This window comes from Lolium rigidum, chromosome 1, assembly GCF_022539505.1.
Source record: "Lolium rigidum isolate FL_2022 chromosome 1, APGP_CSIRO_Lrig_0.1, whole genome shotgun sequence".
NCBI lineage: Eukaryota > Viridiplantae > Streptophyta > Magnoliopsida > Poales > Poaceae > Lolium > Lolium rigidum.
Window position 1 is genome coordinate 25,251,297 of NC_061508.1, and position 21,384 is coordinate 25,272,680.

Sequence of the window (21,384 nt, forward strand, 5' to 3'; positions counted from 1 at the left end):
ATTTTCAGGTGCAGCTCATGGAGCCTGATGATTGGAGAGCCGATATCTTCAATTACTTGAAAGATCCGGCTCGGGGGGCACCTAAACGGATAAGATACAGGGCCATGAAGTACGTCCTGATTGGTGATGACATGTTCTACAGGACTTTGGAAGGATTACTTCTCAAATGTTTGGGACCAGCCGAGTCCAATCGGCTCTTGCATGAGGTACATGAGGGTGCCTGCGGAACTCACCAATCGGCTCATAAGATGAAGTGGCTGATCAGGCGATCGGGATTTTATTGGCCCACTATGCTTGAAGATTGTTTCCAATACTATAAGGGGTGCCAAGCATGTCAGAAGTTTGGGAGCATTCAGATGGTGCCTGCATCAGCAATGAATCCTATTATCAAGCCGTGGCCATTCCGGGGTGGGGCATGGATATGATCGGCAAGATACATCCTCCTTCAAGCAAAGGTCATGTATGGGTTCGGCCATTACAGATTATTTTACCAAATGGGTAGAGGCCGTCTCTATGAAAGCGATGAACGCGTCGGATGTTGTTGATTTTGTGAAGGAGCATGTTATCCACAGTTTGGAATTCCCCAGACTATTACGACCGATGGAGGTTCGGTTTTTGTTTCTAAGGAGTTTAGAAAATTCTGCGAGGAAATGGGAATCAAGTCGATCAGATCATCCCCATACTACGCCCAAGCAAATGGACAGGCTGAAGCGTCCAACAAAAGTTTGATCAAGCTGATTAAGAGGAAGATCGACGAGAATCCTAGACGTTGGCACGAGGTGTTGTCAGAAGCTTTGTGGGCTTATCGCATGTCGTGTCATGGAGCAATAAAAACCTCGCCGTACCATCTGGTCTATGGACAAGAAGCTGTGTTACCCTGGGTAATCAAAGCTGGGTCGAGAAGGGTTACATTTCAGAATGATCTAACTACTGAAGAATATGCAGCCTTGATGAGCGACAGTATTGAGGATGCAACGGAACTTAGACTTTGGTCACTTGAGAAAATCAAGGAGAATAAAGCCAAGGTGGCTCGTGCATATAATAAGAAATTGAAGCCAAAGGAGTTCCAGGTTGGTGATCTGGTATGGGAAGCTGTATTGCCATTGGGGACTAAGGATAAAGTATATGGAAAATGGTCTCCAAATTGGCATGGCTCGTACAAAGTCGACCAAGTTTTGAAGGGTAATGCGTACATGCTAGAACAGTTGGATGGTGTGAAGTTCCCAGTGGCTGTCAATGGCCAGCATCTCAAGAAGTACTTCCCAAGCATGTGGGGTGATGAGTAGTAAGATATGGAGGCCGATACATGAATTCGGCCAGTAAAAAGAATTTTTTTAAATTCTTGGGATGCTTGGGAAACAGCCGATGCGCAGTCATCGACTTCAGAATAAAAACAGCCGATGCGCGGTCATCGACTTTAGAGGAACAAAGCACCATAATCAGGTTTTAAGTTGTTGCCTAAATCTGAGGATTGTTGCTTGAGCTTGCCTAGTTGGTTATCAGATTGGCTTTATCGGCGTCTGATGGTAAAAAGCCGATACGATGCTATCGGCTCTTGGGGACGTTGACCACCTTTGAAATTGGATGATTGGAAGTTCAATTGGAAGAGTATTTTCATTAATTCAAAGGGGATTTTACAACGAAGAGCTAATTGCTCTCAAAAGGGGTCATCTGAGTGCCTAATGCACTGCTGCTTACCCTATACTACTCCCTAATTTAAGGGCCGTCACTGCCCTCGTCGTCAGCGCTGCTACCGATGGGCTCTTCGCCGCTGCTGATGAAGCCGCCAGTAGCGTCTTCATCTTCCTCGTCGTCGTCATCGTCGTCTGACCAGGCCCAGCCTCGGAGGCGCTTGGCCGGTGGATACCCGGCGGAGGAGGAGTCTTCTTCCTCAGACTCCTCTGCTTCTTCTTCCTCTTCGTCGGAGGAGAGATCCGCCTCCCATGAGAGGAGGTCGTCCTCGCACGCCGCTTCCAGCTCCCCATCAACGAGGAAACGGAGGTCTTCTTCCCCGACGGTGCGGGGCTCGTCGTCTTCCGACTTGATGGTGAAGTCCCAGTCTCTCGCGTCCCAATACTCAGGCGCGAGAGCATCATAGATGGCCATCTGATTGACCTTCGGCTCTAGTTCACTCGAGGAAGAGGATTGGGAGGATGAGGAAGACATGGCTACAGTGGAAGAGGGTTTTTGGCTGACGGCTGGTTTGGAGCAAGGGGGTGAAAAGGTGAACTGTTCGATGCGGTTAAATAAAAGAAGATATATTGGAAATTTAATGCTCGAACAGTTTCCGAGGATGCGGTGCCAAAACTGTCAAATCGTGCAGAAAAGTTGAGAAGGCAAGGTATCATGATGAAGAATACTGCGATGGTTCTGCTCTGCCACGACATGACCCCTCGAAGAAAAAACAGAGTGGTTTTGAAATTATCATTACCAATACCAGGGGGGCATGTGTTATCACCAGATTTTGGCCAAATCAGGAGATGGGCCGTAAGTGAAGATGGGCTTGAAAGATACACGCGTGGAGCATCTTTGAAGCGGCCTTGCGCGAGGAGTTTGGGCTAGATTGCCCATGTATCTGTAAATATAGTAGATCGTATTTTAGTTTAGATTAAAAGATAGAGTTTAACCCGTGCACGGTTAGGTGCACGTCCAAATTAGAAAGTCCCTTGGACTATAAATATGTATCTAGGGTTATCGGAAAAGAAGGACAATCACGTTCACAACAAACACAAATCAGGCGCATCGCCACCCCTTCTTTCGAGGGTTTCTCCCGGGTAAGCATCATGCTGCCTAGATCGCATCTTGCGATCTAGGCAGCACACGTTTATTCGTTTACCTTGTGCTGCTCGTGCTGAAGCGTTGTTGATGACGAGTAGCACTATTTATCATAGATGTTTTGGGGCTTGCATAGATGCTTTTCTTACACATATCTGCTTAGCTGTGCCGTCCCTCGATATCTAGCTGCCCTTACACCTATCCAGGTGTAAGGGCAGCATCTTGCTTGTTCGTTACTTAGTAGATCCGATCTGTTATAGTTGCTCCTTGTTCTTCAAGGATTAGTTTAATATCTGCATGATTAGGCCTTATGCTGGGGTTGGACGATCCGGTAGTGCATTAGGTGTTGTTTGCCGTTCCTATAAGGGATGTTCCGGGAATTGACTTAAACGTTGGTTTTTAGGCCTCTTATAGGGGTAGTTTTCATCATCTTTCGTATCTGCTAGGCCCAACTACGCGTAGGATGTTTCGGTTATGCGGTGAAAACCCTAAACTATCGTAGATTGGTTTAGCTTTGTTTTGATCAAGCAGGATCCCCATGTCATTGTAAATCCAACGTGAACCATGGGGCGATCGGCTTTTTGAGCCGATCCGCGGGGGCAACTCGAGAGCCGATAGGGCTCGTATTTAATGTTTACGTGTCTACCATGCGGGAGCCTAATCGAAGCAATCCAACACCTTCCCGACCAGGTATAGGTCAGGTGGCACGCCCTTGCAACCGCTAGGTCGTGTGCCGGAGCATTTGCGGGACGACGTCGAGGGACCAGGGCCCGCTGCCGCCTTGGAAGACTCCCGGCTCTTCGTGTTGCTTAACCACTGCTCGCCGGTGGGTTTTGGCAGGCAACAGGATAAGAGAAGGTTCCTCACAGGTTATGGCTATTGCTGAAGTTTGCAAGGAGTCTGTTTGGTTGAAAGGTCTATATTCTGAGATTTATGGAGATAATTCTTGCATTAACTTGTTTTGTGACAGTCAATGTGTCATATACCTTACGTAAAATCAAATGTGTCATGAGAGGACAAAACACATTCATGTCAAGTACCATTATGTTCGCGACATTGTTGCTCAAGGTAAACTGAAGGTATGCAAGATAAGTTCTAATGATAATCCTCCGATATGATGACAAAGCCGATTCATGTTGCCAAGTTCAAGCAAACTCGAACTTGGTCGGTATAACTATGTTAGCCCAAGTGGCAGTTGGCACCAGCAAGTGTTTTTTTCTTGTTCACGAGATTGTTGAAGTTCATGCTATAAGATGAAATTTATCTCAAGGTGGAGTTTGTTATGTTGTGATCCAAATTTATACTAAAAGCGATGCTAACTTCTGACGAGCGGAGCGAGGCCCGTCGCCGGGTAGACTTGGGCCGAAGCGTAGCGGAGTCTCAATTTAGCTTATATGCCTCTTGTAAGCCGCCTACATGCCTCTTGTAAACCGTCGGCTAGGGTTTATCAGATTAAAAGATAACCCACGACATTTGTAAACACTCCCGATATAGTGAAATATTTGTTGGTTGGCGCCCGTAGTTTTCCCCCTCTGGGTTGGCCATGTTAAATCTTGTTTCTTCGCTGCGATTTTCTTTCGTTATTCATTATTTGCTTGTCGCGCTTATAACATCATTACCTTTGAGTGGAAAACGAACGTCTTGAATGACACGGTGAATGAGCCAGCCGCACTCTCTGAATCGCAGTCTAACAGTATCCACCGTCCGTGGGTATAGGTTGTAGGTGACTCAACATCTGAATCTCAGTCCCTTTCCGCCCAGCTTTCAACCATTGAGTTTGTACAACATTTCTACTAGTGGTGATGTCTTTCGGAGAAATTTTTCTAGCAGTGATTGATTTGTAATAGGAGCCATACATTTTTGTTTCTTCTTACTGAAACTTGACTTGGAAATTGTTGATTATGAGCCTCGCATTCACCCCGTCGGCCTGGAGATGGAATGCGCACGCCATCCGTCAGATGAAAATCCAAGGCTTGTAATAATTGATACAGGTTGATAACTTTATTATGTCTCTCTTCTATGCACAGCATGACACAAGCACACCAGCCACTGTCCCAAACCATGGCTGGTCTCGTTACAGTACACGTGCCTCGGACTGTCTGTCCATAGTCCAACGCATCTCAACCACCGCCGGCGATCGTTCATCGGTGGAAATTGTGTTGGTGATATCAAAATCTTAGCTGAAGGTTTTATTGCATGTTCTTTCAAACATGTTAGTCGTAATCGAAATGTTGTCGCACATAGATTAGCTCGCGCCTCGGTGCACTCTATTTGTAATTTTTCTTTAGGTGTTATATCCCGGACTTTATTCGAGCTGAACTCTGTAATGATTTTATTTGATCAGTAAAGTGCGACATTTTCTCTCTCAAAAAAAAACTGACAAACAACATCACGCCTTGGCGGAGGCGGCCGCGGAGAGGCTCTGGAGGTGCCTCTCGACGACGTCGAGGCCGCAGAGCTCCTTGACGTCGGCCATGGTGGCCGGCACGTCCATCTGGAACGTCAGCGGCGACTCGGCCGAGAACTCGGTCCTGGCCGCTCGGATGGCCTCCCGCATAGCGCAGTGCACCGACGCCGCCAGCAGCAGCGGCGGCTCACCGGAGGCCTTGGAGGAGAGCACTCGCTTCTGGTCGCGCGCGCTGTTGATGAGCTCCACGTTGAGCTGCTTCGGGATGGTGTCCACCGTCGGGATCTTGTACGTCCACGTGCCGTCGTTGATCACCAGCCCGTCCGCGTTCGTCGCGTACTCCTCGTTCGTGAAGAACCCCACGCCTTGCACGAACGAGCCTTCCACCTGATCAGAGTTACACAAAAACTCAGTTAAGATCAGATGTCACAACCATCGATCTCCAAGCATCTCGATCGGCCGGCAGCGCGCGAGCTCACCTGGCCGAGGTCCACCGCTGGGTTCAGGCTCTGCCCGCAGTCGTACAGCAGGTCGCTCCTCAGGATCGTCGTCGCTCCCGTCAGCACGTCGATCTCCACCTCGCTGACGCCGGCGCCGTAGTTGATGTATTTTAGGAAGGCTGGGTCGGGCGTCCAGTAGGCGTGCGCCGACAGGTTCACGCTCGCCATCGACGCCTGGGCGATCAGGGCGCTCCACGGCGCCGCCGCACCGGATTTGCCCTCCTCCATGCTCTCCTTGATGGGCTTGAGCCGCTCGACGAGTGTGGCGCACGACTGCCGGACCGCCTCGCAGCTGACCTCGGAGGTGGTGCTCCCGCCGGTGAAGCCGCCCTGGACCAGGCTCAGCGAGTCGGCCTGGATCACGCGCACCTTGTCTAGGAGCCCGTCGGCATCGGGGACCAGCTCCGCCAGCCCGAACGCGGCCATCTGCTTCACCTTGGTGTACAGCCCCTGCCCGATCTCCACGCCGCCGACCTCGACGACGATGGACCCGTCGTTCAGGATCGACACCTTCCCGGGCGCCGGGCGGAGACTCACCTCGTACGTGATCGGCACGCACGAGATCCCGCGCTTCTTCCACCTGCTGCTACCGTTGAACCGCTCCACCGCCGCCGCTCTGCTCCGGTACTCCGGCGACGCGGCAAGCCTGTCGAACATGTCAACGAGGCTGTACGTGGCGGCATCCCCCGCGGCATCACCGTAGAACGTCGTGAGGCTCTCGATGCCGTGAAGGTTCTTCCTCCGGACGGCGTTGGTGTCGGCGGCGAGCGTGGACGCGACGTGCTCGATGATGGCCTCCGCGATGAAGGAGCCCTGCACGTCGCCGGGCGCCCGCACCGACGACTTGGACGACACGTTCGTCTTGCACACCTTGACGTCGAAGGCCAGAGCGCCCCAGTTGTACTTCTTGAGGGCGCCGACGATGGCCGCCGGTAGCAGCGGGCTGACATCTGGTGATATCCCGGCATTGATCCCGAGGTCCATGTGCAGGGCTGTCAGCGTGCCGTCCGACTTGAACCCGACGTTGTACTTCACCTTCATGGGGTGCCGCCCTCCGGCCATTATCATGTCTGTCTTGCGGTCAAGATACATCCGGACAGGGCGCCGCAGCTTGTAGGCTGCAAGTGCACACGCACATGCCACCTGGAGAACACAAATAATTCTTCCATGATCAGAAGATTATTGTACTCCTACCAACTGAACAAAAACTGTGCAAATTTTTGGGGAACTTACATGGCATCCCTTCAATCCCTTCCCACCGAAGCCGCCGCCAACTCGTCTCGTGATGACACGAACATTGTGGTACGGAAGGCCGAGGAGGTCCGCGACGACATTCTGAGTGACTTCGGGTATCTGCGTCGAGGCGTAGACGGTGATACAGTTATCTTCGTCCGGGATGGCCAAGGCGGTCTGCGTCTCCAAATAGAAGTAGTACTGGGACTCGAGTTTCACCTGTTTGAAATTAACAAAGAAGATAATATGTGTGACTATACATATTGGGGCTTGTGAGAAGCTAACTTTAGCATCCTGGAATGAAGTGTGTACCTCTCCTGTCAAGATCTTGTGATCAGCTTCAGACATGCCTTTGTCTAAGTCTCCAACTGGCTGAGGAGCCCAGAAAGGGGGAAGATGAAAGTAGCTGCTATGTTGGATGGCATCCTCTATTGTCAGAATTGGCGGCTCAAGATTCTCGGTGCTGTACTCTATCACGGCTTGCTTCGCCGCCATATAGGCGTACTTCTGTGTTTCAGCAATCTCAACAAAGCAAAGAAACACAATTGTACTGTAAGCTCAAATAATTCATCAAAACAACCAGGTGCATGTTTCTGAAATTGGGTTCAGGTTGTTAAGAAGTAAATACCACAACGCCAATATTTTGACCAGCAAATTCAGAAACCGGATCACTGAAAAGCGCTTCTTCTCCGGTCATCGGGAATCTGGATCCAACATTCTTTCCACCGGCAGGAATATCCTTTGCGGAGATAACCGTGATGACCTTTTGTGCAGCCAAAGATGATTTGAAGTCGACACCCTTTATATGAGCATGAGGGTGTGTGCTGTAGATAAATGCTCCATAGAGGCAATCCTTGGGAGCAGGGATGTCATCAACATACACAGCCTCACCTGGACAAGAACCATCAATATTGTTAATTGCATGTTAGCTAAAGGTGCCAACAAAAAAGTGGAAAAAATATATTCAGAGATTAAGCATATCAGATGATTCAGCGTTGGCTGAACTAGTGTACTAGAGATCAACAATATGAACTACCAAATGATCTGGGTCCTTCGAAAGAGAACAATGAAATGATATTGGAAAGAGAACAATATGAACCATAAACAATGCTCAGAAGTTGAGGCTATGGAAATCCGTAGTCAAGTGCCAGGCCATTAAGTTATAAGGTTGAGAAACACTGTCAACAAGTACTAACACATGCAATTGAAGAGATAGAGTGCAAAGTACTAATTGAAGTAAACACTCGGAAATTAAGGTCTTTTTTTTTTGAGCAACCACATATTTCATTAATTGAACATCAAGTTACATGAAGCAACACATGTGGAAACTAAAAGACAAACTGAGATAAAATGATTAAGGTCTAGGATTATACCCGAAGCCTGTAGCTCTGCCCCAGCTTTCGTGATTGGTTTGCCGACAGGTTTGTATTCGTCAGTGAAAACAAGTTCTTGCCTAGAGCGAATCGGCAAGTCATCGCTTGCAACCTCAGCATGCTTTTCGGTCAAGGACTCGGCGCTACCATTCATGATCCCATTAACACCTGAACCATTCGGGATAATATCCTTTGTCGGTTCAACCAGGTCCTTGCCTAGTGAAGAAAGGAAACTGAACAAGAAACTGACAGCCAAGCTGACTCTGTACTCAGGGTGTGTGGTGTCTTCTGACGGTGTGATAACATCTTTGAGCAACTGAACTGCTTCAAGTATAACAGGCGCACTCACTGATTTCCCCTTCAAGAAATCCTCAACCTTCCGAGCCCGGATCGCGTGATCGACGCCAAAAGCGCCAAATGCGAGGCAAATTTCCTCGATGAGGTCACAAGACGCTGCATCACCTGAAGTCCTTGCCATGAATGCAGAATTGACATAGGAGACAGCATTGCCGAACGGTCTCGGAGCTGCTCGGGAGGTCTCGAAGATGACACTGTCTGAATCCCAGTCTGGGACAAATATGCTGAGTAGTATGGTCTTGGCATCGCAGGGAGGCTTCTCCAGGAACTCCTCCAGCGTCAGGCAGAGCATTTTGGAGGCCGTCTGGATGGTGACTGTCGTACCGGCGGCGAGGAGAACGGTGGCGACATCCGACGCGAACCACAGCCTCTGCGCCATGATCAGGTTGCCGCCGATGGTTGCCGTGTTCCGGACGAACGGCGAGGCCACCTTGCTGAGGTGACCGGCGATCTTTTTGAACACCGGAGTGCCGTCAGAGAAGACCTCGATGGCTTTGGCGATGGAAACGGCGGCACCGATCTCCACCCCCTTGTTGCTCCTGTCGATGACCGAGAGCTCTGGGATCCCTTTGATGTCGATGTACTTCTCGTAGAGGTCGTGCTCCTTGTACACTCCTGCGCCGGTGTTGGACGCCACGATCTTGACTGAAGTTTCATCGAACCAGTTGGCGTCGAAGAGGCTGTGGAGCTCCTGGATACTCTTGGGATGGTACCAGCCATCGTCGCTGGCAATCACCGCCGGAACACGGTTCGTTTGGTGCTCTAGGGACGACTTGATCTCGGCCTTGAGGAACTCGGGGAATGTGCAAACGGCACCGGCGGAGTATGTCGGCAGCTTGTCGACGTCGGCGCGGTCGGCGCCTTTCTTCCAGAAGGAGTTGAGGCCGAGGTCCTCGAGGTCGACGTCGGCGGCGAAGCTCTTGCAGGTGTCAACTATGGGTCGGTAGCCGGTGCAGCGGCAGAGGTTGCCGGAGACAGCGTGCTCGGCCTCGGAGCAGGTGAGCTTGGAAAATCCAGTCGGCGCCGGGGCTGCATCGCTGGTGGCGCCAGGCTTGTCGGCCTTGACGAGCGCGGAGAAGATGGACATGCACATGCCGGGGGTGCAGAAGCCGCACTGGGAGGCGTGGAAGCCGGCGAGGCGCTGCTGCACCGGGTGGTAGCCATCGCGGGTGTTGCCTATGCCCTCGCTGGTGGTCACCGAGCAGTGGTTCAGGCTGCCGACGAGCGTCAGGCAGGAGCTCGCCGAGAACTCGGTCACCTCGTCGGTGTCCGGGTCGTACTTCGAGATCAGGACCACGCATGCGCCGCATCCACCTGCACGGAGCAACGCGACGTCGTAAATCAGACACACCACATGTTAGTATCATACATCAAAATTTAAATAAATCCAAGATTTTTTTTTATAGACAAAGGGAGTATTAATGACGGGGTCTGCTGAAACGAAATCGGATGTTTCTGAACAATAATTTAACAGAACATTTTTCCCAAAATTGGAAAATTGCAAATCAACATTTTTGTACCGATATAAAATCATGGTTTAGTTTGGATACTTACGATCTGATTCCCCATTCAGAATATTTAATTCAATTTTACATTTATTCATCCAAATTTTGTGGGGAAATGTTACACCTCCTTTAATTGCCCTCCTATATTTCGTAGCCTCATAATTATCCCGAAATGAGAACATAGTGTCACTCTGGTGGCTAGAGGTGCGAGAGCGCACCCCGCCCGCCCTAGGTCGAATCTTGCATTCGACAGCGGTGCTCGCGGAGTTTTTCTTCTATAAAAAAATACCAACGGATGCTAGTGCCTGGGTTGGTCTCGTTTTTTATAATTATTTCGAAATGCAGCTCTGGTTGTGATATATTTCATAGCCTCATGGTAACGATAAAGAAGTTAAGTTTTGGGAGGACATTTGGTTTGGCAACACTAACTTGGCTCCACAATTTTGGGATGTCTATTTTGTCTCCCTGAGAATCAAAAAAAAATTTATCCCAAATTTATTTATATTTATGAACATTAAATTTTTGTTGCCATATTTTAAGATTTTGTTTGGTGTGATATTTGTTTTGTATGAACACATGTATTTTTCAATATAATAGTATGATTTCTAGATTTGTTTCAACCATATCAACAATATTGAAAGGTAAAAACATCAATAGGACCCTATTTTTTCATATTTCACATATATTGACGGAAACATGCACTCTATTACCATTTTATTAATTAAAAAATTGAGTAGACATGACACTTTTTTTTTATCCAAGCCACTAAAAATATTTGTCAATGGATCATGATTTATGTTAAAGAAAATCAAAATGTAAGGTAATTATATATGTCATATCGTACTCTGTTCCTGTAGTGGTTCCAAATTTCATAAACCAAAAAGACTTCAAAACATTTTTTTCAAGGTTTTCTTCCACTGTATCCTACTCCCCCCCCCCCCGTCCTGAAATACATGGCGTGTAAATTTTAGTCAGAAGTCAAAACTGGAGGGAGTATATTAGGAATTAGATTTTTTTTGGGTAAGTTCAAGCTCAAAACGAGTGATTCTCTCGATAAGATATGGGCCCAAGTTTGCTAATGATTACAATATCTCGATGTGGCAAACTGATACATGTGCCAAAAAAGCAAAACTTGATAAGGTTATATATATTGTATGTTGCACATGGGACCTCACCACCTAAGATGAGTAAACAAGTGCCAATCGGAGAGTGAAAGGTCCAACTAACGTGGGATGGGTGATTGCCCTGCATACCTACTGTTTTTTAATCTTGAACAAATCTGGATTGTTGATCTCATTGCAGGAATATGAGAAATATTACACCGACAGCGCATGTCCTTTTCTCTCCATCATGCCATCATGCCTGATTGAATTGTAAAGTACTAGTACTAATCTTTCAGCTCACCATTTACTTAATTATAAGTTAATCACAGATAATAAAACCATTTGGATGAGTAAAACTGAAAGGTATATGCGTGAAATTGTATGATGGCACAATTCGTGTTTTAAAAACTTTGGAAATATTCAAAACTACAACTTTTAAGGAATTTGTCCAGTGAAGGTGGAATGGAATCCGGTGATCACTATGATCGTCTCTTCTGTCGAGTTCAGAGAAATCTAGAGAGTTGATGCCGAGATCTTCTGTTACGAGGTAGGCTATGTGTTGTATGTATGAGATCTATCGAGTCACCCTTGGCCGGCAAGCAAAACTTGCATGCAAGGAAAAAAAACACCCATGAGCCTAGGATTTGCCTCTATGTCTCTGGTTACTTTGTTCACCATGACACCATCCCCGTGATGTTGAGACATTGTCGCCTGCTCACACGGAGGCTGGAGAAAACAAGATGCTTTTGCTGAAAGGACCTACATAGGGCTCGGGGAAGAGGGATTTGCAAAAAAAGGGCTCGGGGAAGAAGGACCTACATAGCGCAGCCGTTTGATATGACGGATCATACAAATAGGTGTGTAAAGAAAATAAATTTGCAGAAAAAGGGTCGTACTCGTCATTGTTATGCCATGCGTATGTTTTTTTTGTTCATTCGCGGGGGCGATGTGTATGCTATGATACGGACAAACCATATAGCTAGCTAGCCTAGAACCAGGACACAAAGAATGAGGAGAAAACAAAACAATTTAACACGGGTGACTATAGAGTGGCATGTATGATATTTGTTGTACTTTTGAGGATACTATTTACACATTTTCTGGAACACACTGGCATGCTACTTAGATGGAGAATAAATATTAACACAAATAAATATCTTTAAACGCATCATGATGCATTAACTGGCACAAGCTAGCATATGATGGAATAGTGATACGGAAACTGAGATATATTATGTACTGTTGTTTTTCTAACTTACATTTATCGTAAACTCATCTTGGAGTTTTTTTCTAGAATGACACAATCAGAATTTTAAAAATTAAAAAATGGTATGAAAATATACTTTCAATCTAGCATATGAAAAAAATGACACTGTGATGAATAATGGAATTTATAACATGCATTGTATCTTAATGTTCAGCAACATGGTTGATGTTATAATGTAGTGTGTTAGATAATGACAGTACGTTACACAGTTTGGTATAAATAGGCGGATACTTATTGATTGTAATGGCCATAGGTACTTGTGAATTGGGGAATGGGGACCATGGTAAAATGGTGAAGTAGGCTCAAATCTAGTCAATACGATAGGTAAGGAAGGGGCAAAATGTAAAATTTTGCCCATACTTTGGCCAAATGGGGTGTATTTATGAACTCTTTTTTTATATGTATTTAGGAACTCTTGGAGGCTATATAAAGGACCCCAACACCACAAGAGAGACCTCCTTCAGGGTTCACTGCTACCGTGCTCATTTTGAGAGGGTGGGGACAAGTTTACTCTAGAGGCTTTTTACGGTAGGGACAATCAATTATAGACCGTTCATGTTGAAGATCTAATAGTTCAAATTGATCAATACTTGTTGACTAAACGAGTAGTATTTTTACAGCAAAGAGCATATTAGGAAGAGATGAAAAAGACAGACACATCTAATATAGGAAACTTCTTTATACTAGTTTTTCTTTTGGCTTGGCTTCCTTATAATATCTTCTTTATTTTATTCCTTAGACTAATTTCGTGGTACAAGCAGTCCACACATGTGCCTCACAAAATCGGATCAACACTTTGTGAATCTTGGCACTGATATGCACGTCAGCTGATTTGCACTAATTTTGACGCTCTCACATCCCCTTCGGTTTATTAGTACTGGTAGCATTGTTACGGTGTATATACACATGTACCTACTCGCAGTGTTTGAAATTTCTTTTTGGGAACTTTCTTTCGACCCCAGCCGAGATTTGCGAATTTCGTGAATTTGATGAAATTCCGAAGAAAATATTCAAGAATTTCGCTTAGATTAAAATTGCTAGAAATTAAATTCGTTTAGCAAAATGAATGAAAATATGTGAATCGACCAGTCCTTCATTTGCTGATCTATAATTGATTGTTCTCTGATATGACCATAACGTTCTGGATTCTTTTCAAAATTTAACATAATTATCGGACGAAATTATGTTTTCTTGTCCCTAACTGAGATTCGTAAATTTTGCGATACTCATACAAAATTTTCAGACGAAACATTTTTTTACCCTAGGAGACCCGTCATATGTTTTCTTGTACAAACAGTATATGTACAAGCCGTATACTGCTACAGCGCGAGAACTGTGAGAACGTTGAGATCAGCGTGATCAGCTCACGTATATCAAAATCTAAGGAGGGGCCGGAGGGACTCCATGCGGTCCAGTTTTTTTTCCAGTCATGGTGTGACATAATTGCAGCTATGACCTACCGTAGTAACGAATCGAATAAAATCCCTATCCTAATTTCTTACCTAATAAATTGTCCAAAATATCCATAAAACCAACGGTGACTATAACTCAATACTACTAGTCCTATAGACTAGTAAATTGCACCGTAAAAGACCTCTTACTCTGGCAGTCATACAATTGATCCTCTAGCCTTCTCGATCAAGCGCAGAGAAGTTTTCCATATTCTATCAGAAGTTTTTTAAACGTAAAAATTAAGATTATGATTTTTTTAAATAAGTTGTGCTACGTTTATCCTAAGCTCTGTTTGTTGTTTTAGATTGATATTGGGAAAAGTTCGGTCCTGACTCCTCGGCAAACATTTCGCTAATGAGGACAATATCGTCATGTACCAAATTGATACACGTGCCAAAGTTCCTAAGGTTATAGTATGTTCCCAGTTTCGTAAATGGATAAATAAGTGCAAATCGGAGAGTGAAAAGTCCAATAATGTGGGATGAGTGTTTGTCTTTGATGCATACTAACAATTTTTTTTAAATCTTGAACAAATCTGGATTGTTGATCTCATTGCATTCCTGCTCCACTATGAGAAAAATAAACAAACAACACGTATCCTTTTGCGGGCATCATTGAAGTGCACTATAAAGTATTGCTAACCTCCCAGCTCATGGCTCACTTAATTAAATATTTGGATTAGCTAAACAAATGAAAGGTATATGTATGAACTTGTAGGATTGCACAAATCATATTTTAAACACTTGAGATGCCAACATAATGGCATATTCAAACTAGAGCTTTTAAGTACAGTACTACTTTCTTCCGCGACGGTGGAGTAGAGATTAGTGTGATCGTCCGCGCTGTTAAGTGTTGAGAGCACGTTGAGAAGTCCCCCTGGCTGGCAAACAAAAGTAGCATCCAATAACAAAATTGCGAGGATGTGTACCTGATGTATGAAGCACTATGCTCTTGCGAAAAAGGGAATAGTAGTCCTAGAATAGGCGCTGTTGCCTGATCCGCCTACGTTGTTGCACGAGGTACGCATACAGGATGGTAATTCTTGTGGCCACTACTAGTAATTACTGTAAATTCCCATGCATGTTACTAGGTACGTCGTACGTATGGGATGGAGAAAAATACACGTCGTCGCTTGTGAAGGAAGCTAGCTCCATCGAAGACCGCGCACTAGAGAAGATCGGATCGAAAAATCCAAAGGAGAGCAACTCACATCACATGGCCCGCTGGACTCTCGTCTGTTCGTTCCAGCTAGCCGCCTCGATCGGCGGCTAGTCTACTCAGCAAAAGATTCTCACCGGAACGAACTGAAACTGGGGTGAAACGAAGATCATCGACGGAGTGGGGTGGTCGCAGGTGCCGAGTGCTGACGTACCTTCGCCGCAGCCGAGCTTGGGTCCCCTGACGGGCGTCTTGGTGCGGAGGAACTCGAGCAGCGTCATGGATGGGTGGACGCCGGCGGCCACGTGCCGCACGCCGTTCACCGCCAGCACCACCCTCGAGCTGCTCTCCCCCGACGCCGCCGACGCATCCTTGAACAACGACCCCATCTCTCTCCACGAGACCACGACGGCACAGCCCAAGCTCACCTCCTCGGTCCCGCACCACTCAAGAAAGTGCGCGGAGCACAGATGCTGGCTCTATCGCTGTATTTTATACGGGCTTGGGCAGCTAGCGCGAGGCGCCGAGCTATGAGTGACGTCGAGCTAGCAGGGAGGACGGGGGATGAGACTGGAAATGTCGCCTGACTGTCTGAAGTCTAAATATAAGTCACGAATACGGCAAAACCTATACACCGACCAGGTCGGTGGCTACCGGCCACCGCACACCCCTGGTCGGGTATGGGCCAGGCCCATTTATGGCTGTTTAGCCTCGTTTTTTCTTTTTTCTTTTTATCTTTTCTGGTTTCTTTTTTCTGTTTTCTTTTTTTTTCTGTTTTCGGTTTTGTTTATTTTTTTAGATTCGAAAATTTTGATTTTTAAAAATTGTTCAAATTGAGAAAATGTTTAAATTTAAAAATATTCAAATTTGAAAACCGTTCAAATTTGAAAACCGTTCAAATTCGAAAATCGTTCAAATTTGAAAATTGTTCAAATATGAAAATCGTTCAAATCGAAAAATTGTTCAAATTCGAAATTTGTTCATATTCAAAAACGTTCAATTTTGAAAATTATTCGAGTTAAAATTTGTTCAAAGTTCGAATTTTGAAAAATATTCAAATCCAAAAAAATTTCAAATTTCAAAACTTTTTTGGTTTCAGAAAACTGTTCAAATTGTATGAAAAACTTTTTCCCGAAAAAAGTTTTTAAAAGTGTTAGATTTTAAAAACGAATATATAGACAGAAAAGAAAAAACAGAAAAGAAGGAAGAAAAAGGAAAAAAAAACTCACCTGATGCAATGGGCCGCGGCCCACTAAATTACTGGATCGTGGGGGGATGTGCGGTGCCTTCCAACCACCGACCAGGTCGGTGGCGAGGAGCTCCCCACGAATACGGTACATCTCCGCGGACACGGGCCGCGGTCAGCGCGCACGTCTGCATCCTTTCTAATTGGGCCCATTCGTCTTTATGCCCCACAACTAGCTGCTCCATGTAAAAAAGTTGTAAGAAGCAACATGATGAATTTTATCTCTTCAATGAAAATTACAACTTTAGTCAGAAAAAAGAGAAAAGAGATCCCACAAATATGATACTATGTATCTCTTTCTCTCTCCAAAAATCATGTTTTTAAGGCTTAAGATCCCACTTCTTGAACAGGAGGCTACCTCCTTATCCGAACCTACTTTGGACCATCCGAATCTAGCTAAAGGTGTGAAGCAACATCTCTAGGGAAGTGCATTGGCCATGCCCTACTAGGGTGGGCGGCCTTGTGCAGCTTTCTGCATCATGTTAATCGTGCGTCTCGCTTTTCGCGCGCATGTTCTAGCTGCGACTTCTGCGCTAGGGCATTGATGATGGCGAGGTGCGCCAACCCTTTTAAGGGGGCCTAGCGGTGGTCATTTGCTCGCCCACACCAAGATGAACCGGCCGGTGCCATCGTCAGATGCTAGCCTGCCTAGCAGAGGCTGGTACCTCAACTCCTGCCGTGTGCCGGTGCCTCCTGTGCCTCGTGCGGGATGAAAGCGGCGCGACAAGGTCTGGGGCTGGCGGTTCATACTATCGCTAGATCTGCGCGTAGACCCGGCGTTCGATCTCAACTCCCATAGTTGGATCATGTTTGGGACGTGGGAGTTCGACCTGCGCCGTCGAGCGGGATACCTCGGCAACATCAGGTTTGTCGAGTACAAACTCCTGAACGCCCAGACAGATGATGAGGACGAGGAGGATGAGAATGAGGATGATGACAAAGAGGAGGTCGTCGAGGAGGCCGACAACCACGAGGACGATGCCTCCGATGACGGCAGCACGACGTGGGATCCAGAGGACCAACCTCCAGATCTCACCGAGGACAAAGCCATCCAACTTTCCATCGACCAGAGAGAGCTCGACCATCTCTCCTAGTGGGATGGCCTTGGCTTCCAGCTTCACGAGTCGGCGCAGGCCCATGGGACGTCGGTGACTCCTGCCGTCCTCTAGTGACTCCGGAGCGCGAGGCACGCGACCCGCCTGCTTCTCCTCCCTTGGCGTGGGATCCATGGCCGGAGCCGGTGGTGGCGGCGGCTACCCTTCCTCCTCCTCCTCCTCCTCCTCCTCCTCCTCCTCCTCCTCCTCCTCCTCTTGCGCCGCTGGTATACTATCTACCGCCACTAGCGCCACACATGTCGTGGGAGATGATGGAGGTCATCAACCTCACCAACGACGACTAGACGGCCGGCGGTTTTAGTTGCCTTTATTAGATTTCATATGTTTTTTCACTAACTGTCACTAGTGGAAAAATGGCCAAAATACCGGTTCCAGAGGGCCTTTTGGTACCGGTTTGTAACACGAATCGGTACCAAAGGTTGGCTACCGCGGTAGAGAAAGTGCATAAATCTCTGCCGCGGCAGAGAATTCAGCGTTTAGGGTTTTAGGAGGGGTTTAGGGGTATCGGACCGTTTTATCGTACGAGAATCGCGTCGATGCGCCAGAAACGCGTTTGGGTTTAGGTAGTACATGAAGATAAAGGAGATGTATATCAACTTGGTGCATATAATACAACACATTTAATTGCATAAGATCGCAAATTAAGTAGTACATGCATGAAGATCGATCTTCATGCATAGTGGTACTCTCCGAGGCATACTATCTATTACATGTAGCATAGTGGTACTCTTCGAGTCAAACTATATGTTACATGTAGATCTTCATGCATAGTGGTACTCTCCGAATGGTGCTATGATACCCCGAAGGAAAAAATCCCGCCAATTCCTCGCCAATTGCTTTGAAGCGGTCCTCGATTGAGATCCTGCCCCGCTTTCTTGCCAACTGTAAAAGAATGAGATACAAATGAATACATGAGTTATGTGTGTATATATATATCAAATCACAATCAAACAATTATGACTGAAACTCAGCACAACTTATGGTAACAAAATAAATTTGTGAATATTGTTTTCGTACCTCTTTATTTCTTTGATTATTCGTTCTCTCGCTGATAATTCTGTGGATGTGCTCGCAAACGTAGTATCCACATATATTAGTCCCCTATGGTTGTTTCGCGCATTTCTGTACAAGAATATAATTCAATCAAACAATAATCAAGTATGATAAAGGTGTGTGGACCTAGGTAGTACTACTTACGTTGTTTCCATTCATGGGACTAATCTTCGTTGATGAACGTTTCCCATACGCTGCCCGACAAAAGAAAATGCATAAAGGAGTTATCAATTTTTTGATATCAGGAAATTAACGAAAAAACCGATAAGAATTAAAATTACTTTTTGAGCATATCAAAAGCCGTCTTGTATAGTATAGGCTCTTTGGTTAGTGAGTCAAATACTTCAACATCTCCATCGTACATTTTAATGATGATAAGAATAAAGTGAAACCTGCGCCAGATTAAATATGCAGTGTCATAGATATAAGTCATCAATTAAAATTTGAACATCTCGTGAGTAAAATAGAACGTGTTATAAGACAGTAACACTCACTTGAAGTTGTAAGGCCAAAGTATTATCTTTTTGTCACGTTATCGCTTCAAAAACCTTAGCAAAGTTTCCGGTGTATCCCTGTTATAGATGGGATCTTCTATGATTTTTTCATGCATTGTATCCGGGTCAATGAACCCAATGTCCGTGATTTCATCCCTTTTACATTCGAGTATCTTCGATCTACATAATATAGCGCACAAAAGATTATAATTTGCAGACAATGAACGAGCTGAGCTAAAGACTTCTCAAATTACATAAATAAATCACTTACAGATAATAGCAACTGATGATAGATTTGTCGAGGGTCCGAAGATTGTATAACTGAAAAAATTCGCAGAAGTCAACGGTCGAAGAGTATTCTTGGAAGTAGTGCAACGCAAAAATTGGCAGCTCCAAGATGGAGTTTTTGTGTGTTATGCTCTCAACATGCTGAAGAGAGTCGTAATCATCTTTTTTTTCCGTTGTTCATTTGCTATCAGTTGTTGGGATAAGATCAATATTCAGTAACTCGTTGGATATCTCTGGCCAATTCATCCAAGATCGCCAAACCTTCAGGGCCTGCTTTATGGAGATTGTCGTGTGTGCTGCTTTGAACATCTAAAAGGAAAGGAATGCATACATATTCAACAACGAGACTCCTTCCCTAGCACGATGGCAAGATAGGTTTAAGAGTGATCTGTCTCTTCACCAGTATGTAGAGTTAAGGTGACTCTGGTTCAGCCTCTTTTACATTGGATTGAGTCTTTCTCTTGTAATGTTTACTGACTTATGTATCTCACTCCACTTCTACCCCCTTGATGTAACTCACCCATTTTTTGGATGTGAGGTTGGTTTTATCCTTATAATATAAAAATCTACACCGTAGGTTTTTTTCCTACGGTTCCATGGTCAAAAAAATTAGAGGTAACCTCGATTGATCGAATTTGGAGGTCTTGGTTATTAGGGGTAACCTCAATTGATGGAATTTGGGGGTCGCAACATGCAGAAGCCGCATCTACCTCCCCGTAGGCTCTCCGCAAATTCCAATCTCGCCCCCATCGCCTATAATCTTAATAGAAAGTTGCAATTCCATCAAGAAATCTCGACTTGAATCATGTTGTTGAGCATCCTTCCATACCAGAGATGTGTTCGCCCGTAATCTTAATCAGAACCCATCTTTAACATGGTCTGCTTGGATTAGTGTTTTTCTTTTGCCAGGATTCCATGGAAAAAAATACTATGTGTTCCTATTCCATTTTGTGGGAGAGAAAACCTATGCACTGGTGCATGCTTAATTTCCTTGATTGTTTCTTGATTTTACTGACATTTGCTTTCCACACGATTATTGCAGAGCTGCACTCGTATCGTCTATACATTTTTGTAGGCTGAACGAAGTTGGTATTTCCATTTCTTCCTATAGATCATTGTTCTTATTTTGCTCCACTCACCACTCTGATCCTCGTGTTGCTTCCATATGAAAAGCTTCGCCAGGGTTGCTTCCATATGAAAAGTTCCCAAGAGGCGCCACCGACACACTAAGTGCCTGTTTGTTTGGGCTGCAGCTGAACGAGAAGCAGCTGGAGCTGGTAGGATCTGAGAAGCAGCTGGAGCTGGGCAGCTGGTGAAATGTAAAAATGCTGTTTGGCATCCTGCTTCTAGGACGGCTTGTGGACATGCAGCTTGCGGTGATTGTCTGAAATACCCTTGTATGCTGAAGATGATGTACAAGTATTTCAATGAATTACGTTGATCATGATAATATGCTTATCAGTGTGTTAAGCATTCTTTTCGACTTCGTAATAGAATATTATAATAAATAAAATTAAATCATAATAAATACTTTGATTTTTCATAATAGATTTTTATGGTCAATATTACCATTAGTAGGAGGTCCAACATTTGGTTTTGATACATCGAGCCACAAAAGAAAACGAGATTCATTTGGACACTAGCTAGGTAAGACGTCATTGTAACCAAACTAGTTACACATCTCCCATCAAACCATCCGCAATATTTTCGCGAATCACATGCATGTCTCCATGCTCAACACCCAACTGAACTCCAGGAAGTGGTACAGATGGTTCAGGTTGTATGTTTCCCGGCATATAGTTTTCATTTTGATCACACTTGTAGAACTCTTTGTCATGTAGATTACTCTCTCTTATCCAATTGTGAAGTGCCATGCATGCAACAATGATGCGTGTTTGCTTCAGAATTGGGTAACTTGTGATATGTAGTAAAATACGCCACTTCATCTTCAAGACACCAAAGGCTCGCTCAATGACATTTCGGAGCGATGAATGTGCATGATTAAAGACTTCTCCTTTTCCACTTGGTTTGCGGCCTTGTCGAAACTCCGGTAGATGG

At 45.5% G+C, this 21,384-nt stretch overlaps 1 protein-coding gene across 1 annotated transcript; it reads right to left on the bottom strand.

Annotated features, from left to right (window-relative positions):
- Positions 1-5,153: 5,153 nt before the first annotated feature.
- On the bottom strand, positions 5,154-15,519 carry LOC124685088 (indole-3-acetaldehyde oxidase-like). The gene is made up of 7 exons (XM_047219391.1): positions 15,345-15,519; positions 8,289-9,959; positions 7,544-7,806; positions 7,228-7,437; positions 6,916-7,134; positions 5,662-6,825; positions 5,154-5,569 (listed from the first exon to the last, which is right to left on the bottom strand). Exons 1-7 carry the CDS (start codon positions 15,517-15,519, stop codon positions 5,165-5,167), a joined length of 4,107 nt encoding a protein of 1,368 aa, XP_047075347.1. The 3' UTR covers positions 5,154-5,164.
- Positions 15,520-21,384: the final 5,865 nt, after the last annotated feature.

Coding starts and splice junctions, on each gene's coding strand:
- LOC124685088 (XM_047219391.1), bottom strand. CDS start 15,519: ATGGGGTCGTTGTTCAAGGATGCGTCGGCGGCGTCGGGGGAGAGCAGC. Junction 7,807..8,288: donor GGCAGAGCTACAGGCTTCGG/GTATAATCCTAG, acceptor GTTCTTGTCCAG/GTGAGGCTGTGTATGTTGAT. Junction 7,438..7,543: donor GTCAAAATATTGGCGTTGTG/GTATTTACTTCT, acceptor TGCTTTGTTGAG/ATTGCTGAAACACAGAAGTA.